The following is an 18,385-nucleotide window of genomic DNA, read 5'->3' on the forward strand; positions in this document are numbered from 1 at the left end:
TTTGCCAGTGTGTCACTGGGCACACTGATGCACTGTACGGGTGGTGTATCACGCATGTAACTGTGCAGTCGATCACACAGGGCATCCAGTGCGATGGCAGCTGGGCAGCAAGAGGGAAGTAATTGGCGGTCCCAAATGGCGAGTTTGTGTGATTGTGTGCATGCATGAAGGTGAGGGGGAAAAAAAACCAACCCAGAAACAAAGCAGTGTGGCATGATGCGGAGTGGTACAGACTGCCCGTGGGTGTTTGGCCTGCCTTGGGAGTGGGCTGTACAGACGTCATGGTTTCGACATGGTTTGGGGAAAAACAGGATTGACCTTGTTTTTCCATTCTGTCTGCCCAGGCCCTCAGTTAACAACATATTCTCAGTGCTGGTGCTGCTAAAAACATTCCAACTAGACAGAGGATTTAAAAAGGGAACTGGGCAGTAAAAAACAAAAGAGCTTCTTTGTCAGAGATGTGTCTATTAACTGAAGTATGTCTGAACTTATTCTAAAATTCTTCTTCATCCCTATCTCCTACACAGGGGAGGTAAGTACTGTTTTACTTACTTTAGAAGTTCTTACTGTTTCAAAATTGAACAAGAAGCAAGAGTATGTCTGAATCAGCAATCCTAATTCTTGTGTTCTGATGGGCTTTTTAGTAATCAAACCAATGTAAAAAGAGAGATATGACTTGAAAATCTTGCCTCACACACCTTTCTGTATGGGCAATACAATACTGAACCAAACCAAAGTGTGCTGCTCATGCAGGATCTCTATGCATCGAAAGGATTTGTGGTAGGTTTTCAGGTTTGTAAAGATCCTATGAAAAGATAAAGATAACATATTCCCAGTGATACATGCAATGGGTGAAGGATGTAATTTCATTTCTGGGCACAGTTCTACTGTTTGGGGTAGCCTTTCACCTCCAGGGATTCTTGGATGAGATAGATTATGTAGACACATTTCAGTCTGATTCCAGACCTGGCTGGCACGGAGACAGTTTTGTTTGCCTTGGTGATCTTTGCCAGAAACTAGCTAGGGGGACTGCATGCCCTATTGATTCTGCTGGATTTTTCAATAACTTTTGAAACCACTGACCATAGGATGGGATTTGGAGGCTTTACTTAAAGACACACATCTGCATCTTAGTTATACTCTTGTATTCAATCCTGAGCCTGGAGAATCAGATTTCTGTGGTGGCCAGGAGTGCATTAGCACAATTAAGGCTTATGCACTAGCTGTGTTTCTTCCTAAAGGCTTCCATTTTGGATTACTGTAATGAGGACCTGCCTTTGAAGAATGTATAGAAACTTCAACTGATTCAAAGAGCTGCAACCAGCTATTGACTCACGGCTAGTTATAGGGAGCTTACAAGTCCCTTATTAAACAGCTCCACCAGCTACTAGTATGTTTCTGTGCAGAATTCAAAGTGCTGGTTCTGACCTATTCAGTTTGGGTTGTAGGAAGAATGGTAAGAGTTCACCTAAAGTAATGTGTAGGTGTTAGTTTTAAATTAAAGATAGTAACCCTGTCTTTTCCCCTCCCTCTCTCTTAATACAGCCTATGATTGGCCTGTGGAATTGCTTCCTATCCAAATGTGTGATGGAAGAGATTTTTTGAATATAGTGATATCAGTATCCATTAGGCGGTTAGCCCTCAGGGTATCTGCAATAATGCCCTAGGCTTGCCCCCTACCTTTAACTCAAAAGTAAATCCAGTTATTGTACATTTTAAATAAAAGATTGGCACAAATATCTAGGATATTTGCATGTAATGAAGAAGGACTGTATACAGTTTTTAAAAATTATTTAATGTTGACTGCATGGGTTGATGCTTCCTGGTTATTTTTGCCTTTAATGTGGTTTTTAATATATCTCTGTAGTGTGAGTCTTTTTGTTTCTAAGTTATCTCTGACATGCAGGCTTCTCATCTTGGCTTCTAGCAACATCAAACCCCCCTATTTTGAAGTCATCTTCATGTAAAAGCCATCTAGTTTTAACTCTCAAAAATAAGAGGCTTGTCTCTAGAGGACTACTCCACATTGCAGATGGAGTATAATCCTTAACATTGTGTTTTCTCTCTCCCTTCTGCTTTCAAATAGCTGGGGACAGTGAGTCAAGGAGTGAGAACTCCCTTTGTTTCATGTAGTGTGAATTGCAAGGAAAGAATGTAACAGAGCAGAAAATGAAGAAAGGCATAAAAGAATCTCAGCTCAAGGAGGTCAGATCCATCACAGACTTAGCATTGCCTTCAAAGATGCCTGGGACAGGTGGCAGTTCAAGACAATCAGAGAAGCATCCGCTAAAGTGGAGATAAGGAATTCTCACGGAATCCTGCTATCTGGTCCCAGTTTGCTTTGATGTAACTCTGCTAGAGAAGACTTCTGGGAACAGGCTACTGCTATTCTCTCAGTGATAGGCTGTCAATCTTGAGCCTTTAAGGATCTCATAACAGTGGTCCTTGAGGATTAATCATCTTTAAGGTTTACATGGGAATGGCTTTGTTTCAAGGACCAGCCAGGAGACCTTGGTACCACCTGGATAAAGAATTGTTACTTGTAATATTTTTTTCTCCTCACCTTCTCCATATTATTGGTATTAGACCCAAAGCTAAAGCCAAATCATCCTAGACCTTTTGGCTTTCTTCTTTGGCTTTTGACATTGGTTTTTTTTAAACCCAGTGATAGCATGAATAGACAGACACCAAAGCACTACCAGTAAATTGGCAGGCTCTGATAACTGTAGTTACTTAGTCTACTGCTTTGGGATTTTTTTTTTATTCTGCCCATTCTCTGTTTCTCAACATCACTTCTTGGCAATTTAAGAAAGCAAAGGTATGGTGTCATTTGACTGTAGTATTAAATATGTTTTCAGTGTAAGTGTATTCATGATTGAATTGAATATGAAATCAGGAGTAAAAGCACTCCGTCAACCCAATCTAGAGTTAATTGCTGTCAGCTGTTTAGTTACACCCATTTGGAAACCTGAGACAGTGTGTGCTGATGTGCATTTGTATCCACATTGCAGGATGGCTTTTGATATTCTATCCATACTTGGTAGTGCAGCTGGAAATTGTATCAGATGCTCGTATTGTTCCTTGTTCAGCAAGGAAATTTTGTGTAGAGGCCTTCTTCTGTATCTATTTAAATAAAATGTTTAGATCTCATTGTACAGTGGAGCCTCCGCATACGCTGCCTTTTTATAGGCGGCTTTGAGCATAGGCGCTGAAAGCCGCCGGCGCGCGCGGGGCAGAGCGTCCCATTCAATTGAATGGGTGCGGCACCCGTTGCGCCTCGTGTGCCGCCGCGCACGAGCCCCATTGGAAACAATGGGGCTCGAGCATAGGCGGATTTTTTTATACGCGGAGGGATCCGGAACGGATCCCTCGTGTATAATAAGGTTCCACTGTATATCAGAAGATCCCTAGGAACTTTACAGTAAAATAATTCTTAACAATTTAAAACTTAAAACACTAACAATTATTCAAAGAACCAAAGCACATTAATCAGTTGACAAATTGAAAAAGAACCCTAATAATTTAAAAAGGAGGAGTCAAAAACATGTATGTGTACAGTTTTGAATGCAGTCATTAGGGCAAAAGCTTTTATGAAAAGTTTGAGTTGACAATTTCTTTGATTGCACAGTAGCATTCATAAATCAAAATGTGGGAGAATCTTGGTTTTAATAGTCACTGAATGTTAGTTTAAAAAACTTGATAACCCATCTACTTAACACTTATACTTACTTGTTATTTAATATTAGTGATGGAGTTGCTTGCCACAGCTGAAAAGTTGGCAGTGAAATTTGTTACATCTAGGAGGCATGAGCACTCATGAAGTTGTAATTTAACCAAACAGTGCCAGTACTACTGCTGTGGCTGCTGATAGATCAACTTACAGAAGGAATATCAGAATATATATATGAGCTTGGTTGAAAGTAAATGAAATGGGCGCAGCAGGATTAAGAACGACTCTTCTGCTCAGCTTCCTGAAGGAATTCTGGCTAGTTTGGTATCAGCAATTTTTACAACTGAAAGGAGAATGCCCTATGGCATTAAGCAAACATAGGGGGCAAAAATGTAATAAAATAGCAAAATAATATGAAATTTGTCCTAACCTCAGTGTGATAGATTGAATCTGCCCGTCTTCCCTTGTACAAATGAAGCAACACTGTAGCTGCATCTATACAAGCAATTCTGTGTTTGTAATTAGATACAGAGAGGCAGCCTGTCCCATCAATTAATATAGCTGAAGTCCTAAATATAAGAAAATACGTAGTTAAGAGCACCGTATGCCTTTGCAGCTCCCAGAACATCCTTACTCGTTAATCAGATACAAATAAAGCCATACATCAATACAGGCTGAGTAAATTAATTGCAGTGCCATACAAGCATAAAGACACTTAACTTTCTTGTTCTTTTTATATGTTATTTAAGGGCAGTGTGCATTAAAACATTTTAGTTATCCAATGTAATAGAAAAACAATATTTGTTATGTTTGTTTTTACTCAGACATAAAATCATATTGAATAACTATGGTTTGAAATTTGTATTGTACTTCTGTTATATGCATGATTGAAATAATTGCCTTGGATGCAAAAAGGTCTTGATTAGCCCAGAGAAATGTTTACTCCCCTCTTTTAAATAGCTGATCCCAGTGACATACCACAAAAATCTTGTAGATGCATTTACTTTTAAAATGTTTATAGTTCATTCCTGTTCATTCCATGCATCTGAGGAAGTAGATGAAGAGGCAGAACAGATGTGGAGAAAAAAGTGGCTCAAACCTGCATTTTCCAGAAGCATTTCGAACCCCTGCTGTCTGCACTGGCCTCTTCGAAGGTGGCCCAAAAGTGCATGGCCTGACCAAATGGCATCAAGTTGTGTCACTGGGTATTTTTTGTTGTTGTCTCACCTCCATGCATGAATACCATCACACAAACACACCAAAGGCAGCTGCCTGCAGCCTAGATGCCATCTCATTGGATGGCCACCCTTCGATCGGCCACACAGTTGCACCTGCAATCCTTCACCATTACAGGGCATCAGAGCATGAATGTGCCTAGTAAAACACTGGCAAAGCATAGCCATGCCCCTTCACCCCATGCCCTCCCTTGGACTGTTTTGTTTATGTTGTATTTATATCCATTGGAGGTGTTACACTAAGATATTCCAACTTAGCTTGGAAAATGTGCACCTGACACTAGAGTAGTTCTGAAGGACTGATACATCCTAACCCTAAAGCTGCATATAAATTCACCAGTTCAGGTGCACATTTAAAAAGGATGGAACCAGTGGCAATGGAAAAAAGTGAAATATACCCTGTCTGTCTGTCATACGTAGACTTACTGCCACCTCTTTTTCATTCTTTCTCTGGCCCCAACTTTTATCTCTTTGTCACTCCTGCCGTGCCCCATTCCCATCCAGTTGGCTTCCAGGGAAAAGGCAGCCCCCCCCCCCCCCCCGAGACCTGATGACTTGAGGAAGGCCTTTGAAATGAGACCAAGGACCACACATAGAACTATATGTGCAAGCTGGCTTGAAATCAATGAGATGTACATTTTGGTGGGCAGTCTCAATCAATTTTGGTAATCTGGTGCTTTTTGAGTTACTCTATTGTGGAGAGCCATGCATTTTACACAAAAAGGAAATTCTTTTTTACATTTCAGGGAAAAGTTCTATCACATTTACTACGATCATGAAGCCCAAAGGTTCTTTGCTGTAGATGTTATACTAAAATATAGATGAGAAACGAGAGCATTACAGCCTTCATTTTGTTGAAACTCTCTTTGGTAGCTGTAGAAGAGAGCTATGACAAAAAGTTTGTTTGGGCCCAAAACAAGGCATTTGGACTTCAAAACAAGTAAGATGGACAGTACACTTTCTTAAGGAGCCAGTCAGCACTTCCAGCAGGGCCCTAATAGCCTTCCAAACAGGGTGTGCTCCCTCTGCATGCTTTGGCTTTAAGCAGATAAAGGTAACATAGTGTTGCTGTTGTTGCGGTTGTATGCGTTCAAATCTTTTCTTACATATAGTTACCCTAAGGGGATCCTATCATGGAGTTTTCTTGGCAAGATTTCAAATCAAATTTTATTGCTTTGACCAAAGGTCATTGCACAGCACAACAATACAACAATACATATAACAATATAATAGTATAACCGTATAACAATACATGTAAATTATATCTACAATGTGGGTACCTTATATCTGGTACAGGATTTCTAAACAAACAAACAATTGTCATTATGCCCATTAAAATTTTTGTTAAATATAGTCATTGCCTTTACAGTTTATGGCTATCCCTGTTATATACTTGTTCCTGATTTTTTTTGCTGCTAAGGCAAACAAAGCTTCTTTCCAGGTTACATATTTATTCAGGTCCAGTAGAAGGTGAAAGATCATATCCTGTGGGTTCTGACTGGGGCTGGTTTCTATTATAGGTGTAATGAACCTTTCTCTTGGTTCTTGGAAGAGAGGACAAAATAACATGTAATGAACAAGGTCTTCTACCTCTTGACAACCATATACACAAGTACGTTCTTTTGCTGGAATACCTCTGTATCTTCCGTCTCTGTATGCTGTATCCATCATATCTAATCTTAATTCGGTAAAAGCTTTCCATATGTTTGCAAATGTTAAACTAACAAAATAGTCTGGAAAAATACAGAACTTCTTAGTTTATAGTATAGGGGGTCACATGAGGACAGATAAGCAGTATGGAAGTCTTTTTGTATCGATGTTTCACTTATTATGTTCTTGATAGACTTTATCTGTGCTTCCAGTTGGAGTTCATTAATTTTAGCTAATAAAATTCTATATTTGATAATCAGTTGCGCGGCCTGATGTACCCAGTTCTTGTTGGGCATGCTGTTATTCAGTTCCAGCAAACATTTTTTTGGAAGTCTATTATTATCCATCCTCTGAACTTTAAGCCAGTAGCATAAAATTCTCTTATCTATAAGGCTTTCTATACTAAGCATGTTGGTTTCCAATCTAAGCATGGCAGTTGGTGTGTCTCTGGGGAGGCCCAACAATGACCTCAAGAAGTAATTCTGAAGGGGTTCCAGGTTTATGTTTGGTTTACCTGTGGTACCCCAAACCTCTGCCTCATATAGAAACTGTGCCAGAAGCTTTTGCTTCCTCTCAGCAGAAGAGTGTGTGACTTGCCCAAGGTCACACTGTGGTTTTTCATGGTGAAGCAAGGATTCAAACCCTGGACAGAGTTGTAGTCCAGTTCTCAAAATACTACATCAAGCTGGCCTAAACAGTGTTACAGTGGGCCCTTCTCTTACGCGGGAGATCCGTTCCGGACCCTCCCCCCTGTGTAAGAGAAAATGCGTAAGCTCAAACCCCATAAGAAGTAATGTGGCTCGTGCTCATGGCGCGCGCCCCATTACTCCTTCCAGGGCTCAGGAGCCTTTTTTCCAGCACAGCTTCCAGCATATGCTGGAAGCCATGTATGGCGCGCCCGCGTATGACGCAGGCACACTGTACTGTTGTTTTAACTGCTACCATTCCAATGACAATGTTGGTGAGACTTGGGTGGGGGAATAAAACTAACCAGGATGCACCATAGCCTGCATATTACTTATCCCTTTGCTTGGTTTAGGGCATTTTGAATCCAGGCCTGGGGTATGGGTGGAAAAAGGGTCCCTCATTTCATTAATATGTACAATTCATTTGAGAAAATTGAGACCTGGGGAGAAACTGATAGTGGGAAGTAAAGTTAGAACCCATATTATGTAATTGAGTCCTAATAGCTGCTTTGATTCCCAATTTTGGGAGAAATGTGGGATATAGATAAATATAATAAATCTTGCTTGTTGCTCTTTGTTTTTAATGTGAATTAATGCTGTGTTTTTATCATGTCTACAAGAGCCTGATTTGTACTGCATAAATTCTGTTGTTGTTGTTTGTGATCAGCCTTGATACAGTCAGTAGTTTGTACTTTGTGATAGTTGTCAAAGTAAGTACCAGATTTCCAGTAACCAGTAACTACCCAGATTTCCTTTCATCTTTCTTATTCTTTCATTGTTAAGATGCAAGGAATTAAGGTAAACAAGATTTCCATATTCCACCTTGTATGAAGAATTTGAAAGATTGATAATGGCTAGTACCTTGCTGATGAGTCTTAGTAAATGTTAGTTTATAGCATTTGAAAACTGTGGACAAATATATGCAATCACTTGGAAAATGTCTCCAGTATTTGTTTGGATGTAAATCTCTTCTTAAATCTTCCCAGCTGGGAGTTAGGCTAGTCTTTCCTTGCAGCGGAATCTGGGCTTTGTTCTCATGTTCAGCTCAGCTCACTCTGGAATAATTCAGAAACATATTAGATAGATTGCTACTCCCAAAAGGCCTAATGGAATAACCTTCATTCCTAGCCTCTGGGAAATCAGCTCACAATCAGGCAGATTTCTTGATTAAAAGACAAAACTAACTGTGTGCAAATTGCTTCATAACAATTTGCAGAGTCCATCTTAGAAATTTCTTGCAGAGGGAGAACTGATATACAATTTATACATTTTACAAGGCCTGAGATAGTCAAAAGATCTTTATTTTTGTTCTTTCCAAATCAACATTTTTGAATATGTATTTTTACCTTCACATGATAGACAAGGCTGGGAAATCTTCCTGTTACAAAAATCAGTGAGACATGATATCTAAACCATAGTTTAAACACATACATACTAATAATATAAGTGAAGCTAGGTGCAAAGCACTGGGTAACTTTAAGCTGTCAATTTGTATTTGGTAATTTGTTTTTGATGATGTACAACAAAGGAATGAAAGTGATTGCATGTAATGTTGTGACTACAGGTGTTTTCTGGTTAAATTATTCAATAAATCAAAATCAAGCTTGTTGCTGTAGGTATTCTTCAGAATAGGATATTTAAAGATTCTCAGTAGCTTTCCTTTGATTGAACAGGACACTCATGTCAGGTGAAAAACATGCTGTATTTTGATTAATGGCTGCATTTGGAGGCCAAGTCTAGGGACACAGTAAAAAGCAGCTCATATTTTACTTGATTTATTTTTTAAAAAACCATGAAGCTTATATTGCATAAATGAAACAATTCTTAGATGCCCTTTCAAACTACTAACTGCTTCTCTGAAACTCTAGCTTTATAATTACATACAGTCTTCTCTGTGCATTAAAGAGTATTTGCAGTTTGTGTTTGTTAGCCTGGAACTGATTACCTCTTTAGTTAATTAGATGGTTCTCAGCCCAAAACAGACCTAACCACATAGGGGAAATATTACTGTATTTTGTCCACAGTGGTTGGGAATTTGAGGATTCAATGTTCTTGGATGTGAAGTGAAATTGTAGACCATGTGCAAGTCCTTAATTGTCACCAGAATGACTGTTCAGTCCTAATACTTAACTTTTCCAAAAACCATAGGAATTACATGGGAACAAGAGATAAGAGGATTAGGCTTTCTGGGTTCTTTGCAACATATACAAAAATGGATTTATAAATGCCTGTTTTTCATGGTTTCTTCTTAGGGCATTGTGTCTCAGCACACCAGAATGATGACAGCAACCCTGGTTTTCCATGAGAGAACATCTGAGCTGATCAAACAATGTGTCTGTTTCCTTTTAAACTTGAAGCTGAGACCCAGAACTAAATGTTAGGAAGATGTGAAACTGCTGCTGAAAACATCTCCTCCTTCTATTTCCCCTTTGTTGCCTAGTAATATAAAATGTATGGTATGATGTTACTGCAAATTTCCTTATCCCTCTTTCACCATTGGCTGCTATTTTCAGGAGAGGGAAACTTAAATGTATTTGATGCCATATCATGTGTTTTGAATTACTAAATATCACCAAAAGTGGGGGGAGGCAACGCTCTTGTCTGTGGCAGCCTCACATCTCCCGTAATATCTTTGCCTTGTCTGCGAATGTGTCAAAATATCTGGAATGCAAATACCATCAGTGTATTTCTTCTTCTTTTAGATTAGTAATTTAGATACATTTAATACAAGTGTCTTTTGGGGCACTTTGCAAGTAAAAATGAAATAAAATACAACATGAAAATAAAATTTAGAACAGAATAAAATCACCAAGAGAAAGCAACATTATTAACAGTTGTTCCAAAAGAGACTAAAACATTGGGAAAGCCTTGAAAAATGAAAATACCTTTAGCTGATACAACTTACTTATAACCTATAAGATAAAATAGGAGAGGGAATTTTGGGTTGGTTCCAGGTGCTCTTCAGTTCTATGAGGGTCCATACTTTCCATCAGCGCCACCATGCCATATACCCTACATCAGTGATGGTGAACCTTTTCGAGGCTGAGTGCCCAAACTGCAACCCAAAACCCACTTATTTATTGCAAAGTGTCATGTCCCTCTGGCTTTCTAGTAACAAACTCTGGCAAACTCTGTGCTGGGGTGATGGCACATGTGCCCACAGAGAGGACTCTGAGTGCCACCTCTGGCACGCGTGCCATAGGTTTGCCATCACTGCCCTACATCATTCCCCCAAATCTCCAACTTTTGGACCCCAATCTTCTAGAAAGGTAAGGGTCTACAGAGGGAAAGTAGAAGCAGAAAAATCCTATTCCATAAAAAGTATCATTTTACTTTTAAAAAAACCTGGCAAATTAGGATCCAATTTGCTGCTGCTAATATTATGTGTTGTGCAGAAATGAAATTATACATCCGTGGCCAGTGCCTGTGTTGTTTTTTTAGAGATAAAGTATTGTCTCTAAATTTTATAAATTACATGAAGAGAAGTAAAATGAGGGGAAGGTCAGTCAAGACAAAAGAAGGTATCTGAGAGAAGCACTTATGTGTGAAAAGAAAGGAAGAGTGGAAGTGATATGAAAAGCAGTGGTAAAGGGAGACGGGAAGCAAGCAGAGAATACAGAGGACAAACATAAGCTGAAGTTTTATATGTGAAGAGCTAAGGGCCAAAGGAGGAGCTGCTAGAAAAGAAGAGAAGATAGATACAGAGGGGCAAGATGTGGAGATATTTGCTGTTAAGTCCAAGAAGCTTAAAGTGAAGACAGGAAGCCATTGAAGAGGACAATGCAAAGAAGTAATATGATTGGAATAACAGGAAGAAAATATCAAATATTATATATTCAAAAACTCTGATAAGAAGAGGCACAATTGCTCACTCTCAGGCATTGACTCACTAGGTGGCTCTCAGAACCTAGCCTCTGTCCCTCAGTCTTCTACCAGCTCTGTTTATTTAATAACTTGGTTTTAAAAGGTACATGCAGATTTCAAAATGGTTTCTTGCACAATTTACAACCAACAACATACAATATACAACAAACCCCTTCTCTGTCGATGATGTCAAGTCCCACCTGCTAGCTAGTAGCTTTGATCCTATTGGCTGGCATTTCCTGCCCTTTTCAGGGTGGAGCACAGACTCGTCACATCACAGCTGGCATAGTGCCACCATTCTGTAGTGCCCCAGTATTAGCTGGAACCTGGTGTTGGAATCACTTGTTCCCAAGTTCCTACAGAAATCCCAAGTCTGTGAAATGTTGTCCTTACAAGTTTCTTTGTTGCTTCTAATGTTTCTGAAGCCTAAGAAATCTCTTAAAAACCTGTTTTTAGTGGTGTACTAGGTGACTTATCAAAGGGAAGCTCACATTGTTTCAGATCCCAAAATGTCTGTTGTTTATGATAACTATATGCGGAGCTTTGATTAGCATATGAGTGATGTCCGTGTGAAATCTTTTTTCTCCAAACAGGTATTTTACACTTGTTGCTACCATGAAAAAACACTTGTTGCCGGAAACATTCTGCCATATAGTGCAGTTTGTATACTTCTGTAAGACTGATATAAACCCCATATTGAGAAGTAAACAATGCTATGTTCTGTTAAATCTTACCATTAATCTTGGCTCAGAGTTACAATAATTACATTTAGTAGGACAGTACTGCTGATATGTGTGTGTGTATGTGTATGTGCATATATATATATATATATATATAGAGAGAGAGAGAGAGAGAGAGAGAATATTCATATTCAACAAAAATACCTTCTCCTAAGCTATTATATAGTGATGCATTCTTCTGAGGTATGATCCCTTTGTATTCTGGGATGCATACTCAACTTTACGGGCATCCTTTTAACTCTGAATGATGTCTATAAAATTATGTTGCATGTTCTTAAAAACATGAAAATGGGAGATCTGGAACGGACTTAAGAATAGAAAAGTACAAAGAAGAATGTGAATGTAGGGTGTGAAACAGGCCTCAAGCTACAAATATATCAGCAGCACTGTCCTACTAAATGTAATTCTTGAAACTGGTAACCAGCTCATCATAGAGATAGGAATTGATGTTAGGAGCTCCAGTAGAGATTGATGACAATTGTCATAATTGGGCAGAAACTGGTCTTGCCCATCCCTTCTCCTTGATTAGCAAAACCAGAGTAAATTATATACAGCAATTAACAAAAAACAAAAACAAAAAAACCTTAACAATGTTCAATTAATGCGTGAAATTCAGAGTCTTTATGCAGTTTTGTTCATTTGGCATAATTTAGTCAAAGTGTAGCATTTAATCACACGTATGTTTGCCCACAACTACACAAGGTTTCCATGCTCTCCAGATTAACAGAAAGAGGTGGTAATCAGTCATGAGAAGGGCCTTTATAAAGCATTTTGACTTTACTGAATGGGGAAAGAACTATAGTAGAGAGAGATTGGTTCCTTCCTGTGGCAAATGTTATGATGAGCAGGTTATATACCATAACAGACAAGTGTTATAGTTTTTGTGGGTTTTGGCTATGTGGTCATGTTCTAGAAGAGTTTATTCCTGACATTTTGCCTGCATCTGTGGCGGGCATCTTCAGAGAATGCTGGCATGGAAGAGAGTTGGGTGTGCGCGCGCACACACACGCACACACATGCAGTGTCTTGGATATTTATCTTAAGTCGTGGATATTTGAGAAAAATTACTAATCTAGGGCCTCAATCCAGTGCAAAGCACAATATACTTAACATCATTCAAATCAGAGGTTTAAGTATGTCTGATCCATTGCAACTCAGACTGACATATGCAAGAAGGTGACAGATTTTGGGATAGTGCTTTTGGTTTATTTTTATATTTGTTACCATTATAAGGCAAGGATTAGCATGTCAGTTTTCTGTCTATATCAACCAAATATCTGGAGCCACTTCTGAACATATATGCATAGGACTACATATTGATGAAGTAGCAGTTCTGACCTTAGTTATCAGGAAGCAAGTTCTATGGAACTCAGTTAATATTGCTAATCAAGCCAAAAATGAGAAATGCTGTGAATATTTGTCTCATCTCTAGCTGTTCCATCAGGAGGATAGAGTAAGAAGTACTTTCTTATTCTTTCTCCCACTCATTTTAGTGATCTTGGAGGAAATTATACACCACTTCGTTTCACACAATTCACAAGGGAGGGTGATGCAATTTCTCTCTTTCTCTCTCTCTCCTCTGTATTCTGTGGCAGAACAAGATGGGTTAGTCTCCCTTCTTTGCTTTCTTTCTTTCAAACCTTCCATTGAGTCAAATGAGAGGAGATTAACTATGTTTGTTGTGGAACTAGCATAGCTGACAGCCCCTTTGGGGACATGTCAGGGCATCTGGGCACTTGGAATACTTTGGAGCCATGGCTATTCCTAATCAAACCCTCACACACCTTATTTTGACCCCCTACATCTGATGAAACACTATTGGTCATATAGCTATACCAGTGAAAATTTCTGCAAGCAGACTAAGGGGATCTTTGTGCTGTGTGACTGCTATTCTTTAAGTAAATCTTTCTCAGAGTAACAATAATAATACAAACAAAAACAATAAAATCAAACATGACTATCAGTAGAGATAAGCATAACAGGATATATTAGATCCTAGTTCCCCAATCTCCCTCCCACCCTAAAATACCATTAAAAACAATTCCCAATAAAATGGTTAATAAAATAAATCGAGATCAAAGTCCGGTGGGTACAGCTAAACAAATAGAGAGTGAAAATTCTGAGGAGATCAGTTTGGGAAGGCCTGACGGAAGAGATCCATTTTTATTGCCTTCTTAAAGGCCTCCAAAGATGTTAGATGGTGGATCTCATCTGGCAGGTCATTCCAGATTTTTGGAGCGGCAACAGAGAATGTCGTCTTCAGCCTAGTTCTCTCTAACTGCAGTAGGTTCTTCCCAGAGGACCTGAGAGTGCAAGAAGGATTGTATGGGAGGAGGTGTGCCCTCAGGTAAGCTGGGCCCAAGCCATGCAGGGCTTAATAGGTAATAACCAACACCTTATACGGTGCCTGGAAGCTAATGGACAGCCAGTGTTGGGATTTTAAGATAGGTGTAATAGAATCCAATTTGGAACTCCCTGTCAGCAATTAGGCTGCCATATTTTGGACCAATTGCAGCTTCCGAACATGGCATGAGGGTTGCCCCATGTAGAGCGCATTGCAGAAATCGAGATGAGAGGTTATCAGTGAATGTACAACCGTTTCTAGTTTTCCTGTTCCAGGAAGGGTCGTAGCTGTGAATCAGCCGAAGTTGATAATGGGTGGTATTGGCTGTCGCATCCACCTGGGATGACAGCTGAAGCGATGAGTCCAGGAGCACCCCAATCTACAGACACAGTCCTTTAGGGGAAGTAACACTTAAGCTGCTTAATGTGGCCCATTAGTGACCTTTTGGCCAGTTTGAGATTGCAAACTCAATCATATAATTTGCTTTTAAAAATAATTTTCCATTTCTGATTTGTTTTCAATGAATAATATAATTTTTAGGCTAATTTGTACTTTAAATTACATGAAATGACACTAATGGATAAAATGACTGTTATATTAGATAATAAATAATTGAAGAAACACAAGGAGGATTGGAATGGATTCAAACTACAGGAAAAGAGATTCCACCTCAACATTAGGAAGAACGTCTGGACACTCAGAGTAATTCGACTTCCTAGAATTTCTCTGGAGATTTTTAAACAGAGGCTGGATGGCCATCTGGCTGGAGTTCTTTGATTTTGTAATCCTGCATGTCAGTGGGTTAGATTATGACTCTTGAGGTCTCTTCCAACTCTATGATTCTCTAAATTATGTAACATCATTATACGAAAGTGAGTGTGGAAAATTAATAACAACTTTTCAAGAATAAAATTTGAATTTTGGACAACATTAGAGAAGAGGCATGAAAAATTACTAAAAATTACTAACTGAGCACTTCCGTGGAAGGGTAGATAGTTTATGGTGATGGGACAACAGAGAAATAATTAGCCCTAATCTGAAAAGGTTAGGAACTGGTTTAATTTTATGTTACACAGTGAATAACATATGAGTGACAATCTCATATGTTATTCTGATGAGAGGTGTTTTTTTATGTTACTCTGTTTAATTATTCAAAATTAATATATAAGGTATATCATCAGAATAGTTACTTTAATGAGATTGTAATTACTATTGTTATTATTTTAAATAGAAGTGGTAATAGTAGTACTAATGCCAATATAATTATGGTAGTGGTAGTGAAAAGGTTATTAATGATTAATTGAAAGTTTATTTGAGATTTGTATTAATATATGTGTTGGATAATAAAATACAAAAAAGATACTGGTTTGTACTTAATTAAACTTGATTTCATTAGTGCAACAAACATTGTAGTTCAGAAAATGTGTACAGTGGTACCCCGGGATACGAATCCACCGCGTTACGAAATTTCCGGGGTACGAAAAAGTTAGATTTAAAAAAACTGTTCCGGGTTACGAAGGATTTTTCGGGTTACGAAAATGTTTTCGGCGCGTTTCGGCGCGAAATTCAAAGCGCGGCTAGCGGCTAGCGGCTTTCCAGCAGCTTTTCGGGTTGCGAAATGTATCGGGTTACGAACGGCGCCGCGGAACGAATTAAATTCGTAACCCGAGGTAGCACTGTATTCTGAAATATTAGACTGATACTGCAGTAATCAACACATTCAAAAATTCATTAGCTATCGAAGTACCCAATTTTAAAAGAACTTTAAAAATTAAATCACACTGTCTTGTATGTTTTGTTTCAGATTCAGCCCCTGCTTTGAATTCGATAAAGTATTGTAAGTACATTTCTTTATTGTAATTCTATTATTACAGTTAAGGTTTATTTTTAGTGATACGTTGCTATCTTATATGTTCTGTTTAATGTGCCACATTTCCTACTTATCAGGCTTTTGAAATGAGAAATTATGGAATTCTTTTCCTAGTATTAATGTTGGGTTTCTCTCTAAATTCTTCAGATGCTTTACATGAGGAGATTCCCACCCTCCCCACACACACTATTTTGAAAATCACTTTAGGTGAAATTTGAAGTGATAACTAGAAAGAGATACTATTTTGCATACTAAGCCATAAGCCAGCAAAGGACAGTAATGATTCTGCTACATGAGTGGGCACTGATACAAAAGCTTTGCAAAGTTATATTGCCCATGATTATTCTCTCCTCCCCCTTACAGGGCCTTTTGCAGTCATGTGTAACTGTGCTCAAGTCGCAGACCTTTGAGAGCTACAACCAGTCAGAATACACACATTGGACACTTTCGGATTGTTAGTCTGTGTATGACCTGAAAGTAACTCTTGACCATGGCAACCTTCTGAATTTATTCCTGAACCTATGAAGCTACCATATATAGAAATAGATCTGTCTAGCCTGACAGGAGTCCTGGAGGCACAGTGCTTAAATGCTGTACTGCAGCCACTTACTCACAAACTACAAGGTTGTGAGTTTAATACCAGTTAGAGGCTGAGGGTTGACTCAACCTCGCATCCTTCTGAGGTTGCTAAGTTGAGTACCTAGCTTGTTGGGGGCAATTAGCTTACACTTTGTAAACCACTTAGGGAGTTTTTTGTGGGTTTTTTGGGCTATGTGGCCATGTTCTAGCAGAGTTTCTTTCTGACGTTTTGCCAGCATCTGTGGCTGGCATCTTCAGAGAATGCTTTGCCTGATGCCCGAAGGGGCATCATAAAGCCGCGCCACTGTGGCTATGGCACCCCTTGGAGGGCTGCTTTTTGCAGAGGCTGGATTGGGGCTGCCACGTGAGGTTGCTGAGGCCCTGATTCGGCCAGGAAAGGGGCGGCTACATGTTACCCCTTAGGGGCAATCTGTATAGCCCCTGAGACAAACATTTTGAGCCCATTTATAGAACTCTGATTTAGAACTTAAATGGACTGTAGGTGATTGGATAATGAAGTGTATAACTAGTCTTCTGGTTGGAAATATTAGATAAAGTTATATTCCCATAGTGCTTAACAGTGTGACCTATAATTCGTTGTGATGTCATCAATTTTTAAATATTTTCCTGGTAGATACATACCTGAAAATTGATCATGGTCTGGGTAGTTTAACTGGGAATTTGAAGAATTATAAAGTGTATTTTATTATATTTGATTTTGATCAGTCTTCAAGTAATTTCTGTTTTAAGGTTGGAATTATGGCTGTCTTCTGGGGAATAGCATCTGTTACCGTGAAATCAACCTGGTATATCTACCAAACTGTCTTGTAGCATTTCACTTTAAAATGCACAAGTACCGATTTTCTTCTCCAAACCCTTTTTCCACCTCTGACAGTAAACAGTAGAAGCAGCAGGATGTGACAGCAAATTTCATTCTTTTTGAAATGTTGTACTCTCTTAAGGGTGAATTCTCTTTCTTATAGGCAAGTGTAAATCCCAAAAGCGTCAATAGGAGGCCTGTTTGCCTGTTTTAGGTGAAAACAGCATCCATCCATCCATCCATCCATCCATCTATCTTCCCGCTCTCTGGTGTTCATTTTTACATATATGCAGTTAACATGTTGTTTTATGTTATTTTGTGTGCATATTGTAAATGTGAAACTGCAACTGACTAGCCTTTATGCACCTTTTTTATGTGAAGCACAAGATGGTTAATCTTAATTCTTTTTTTAAAAGCTTGCATTAGCAAGAAATCATAGTATGGACTTAACTATATCAAGATTTGAGAATAGTAAAAACCACATTACTTGTTGGTTGAATTGTAAGATGTCATGTTGTGAAACTCAGACCATGAGGTCAGATTTAACCAGGATTTAGACATATTATACATCTGGTCTACTATTTGCTAACCCGCAATCCTGTCATCCTGGCAGCATGTTAAGTGCTCATATGGCTGAGAGATTCTGGGAGCTGTAGTTCAAAAGAACCTTCCTAAACTCTATTTAAGTTGTGACTTTAGAGCTTCAAGTTAAGAGTACTGGGCAGCAAAAGGGTTTTTCTAGGACAGCGTCAGAAGAGGCCCTCTCAACACAAACACAGTCTCCCAAAGAAGTTTGAAATTACACAGATTATTTATTTCTTCAATTTGTTTTTCATTTTGATTATAAACACAGATCCTGGTAAAATCTGAACAGAGTCTGGATTAACACTTCCAGGTTCTTACCCCTAAAAAGTAAAAATATGGGCA

General features: G+C 38.8%; 1 protein-coding gene across 1 annotated transcript in view; it reads left to right on the forward strand.

Annotated features, from left to right (window-relative positions):
- The window catches only part of GLI3 (GLI family zinc finger 3), a 282,260-nt gene that overhangs the window by 105,836 nt on the left and 158,039 nt on the right, over window positions 1–18,385 (forward strand). Inside the window, exon 4 of the mRNA XM_089532565.1 lies at window positions 15,994–16,026. Within this exon, the coding sequence (XP_089388691.1) occupies window positions 15,994–16,026 (33 nt within the window). The remainder of the gene's footprint in view (window positions 1–15,993; window positions 16,027–18,385) is intronic.

The sequence above is a fragment of the Sceloporus occidentalis genome, unplaced genomic scaffold (assembly GCF_023333645.1).
Source record: "Sceloporus occidentalis isolate IW3139 unplaced genomic scaffold, rSceOcc1.0.p SCAF_7, whole genome shotgun sequence".
NCBI lineage: Eukaryota > Metazoa > Chordata > Lepidosauria > Squamata > Phrynosomatidae > Sceloporus > Sceloporus occidentalis.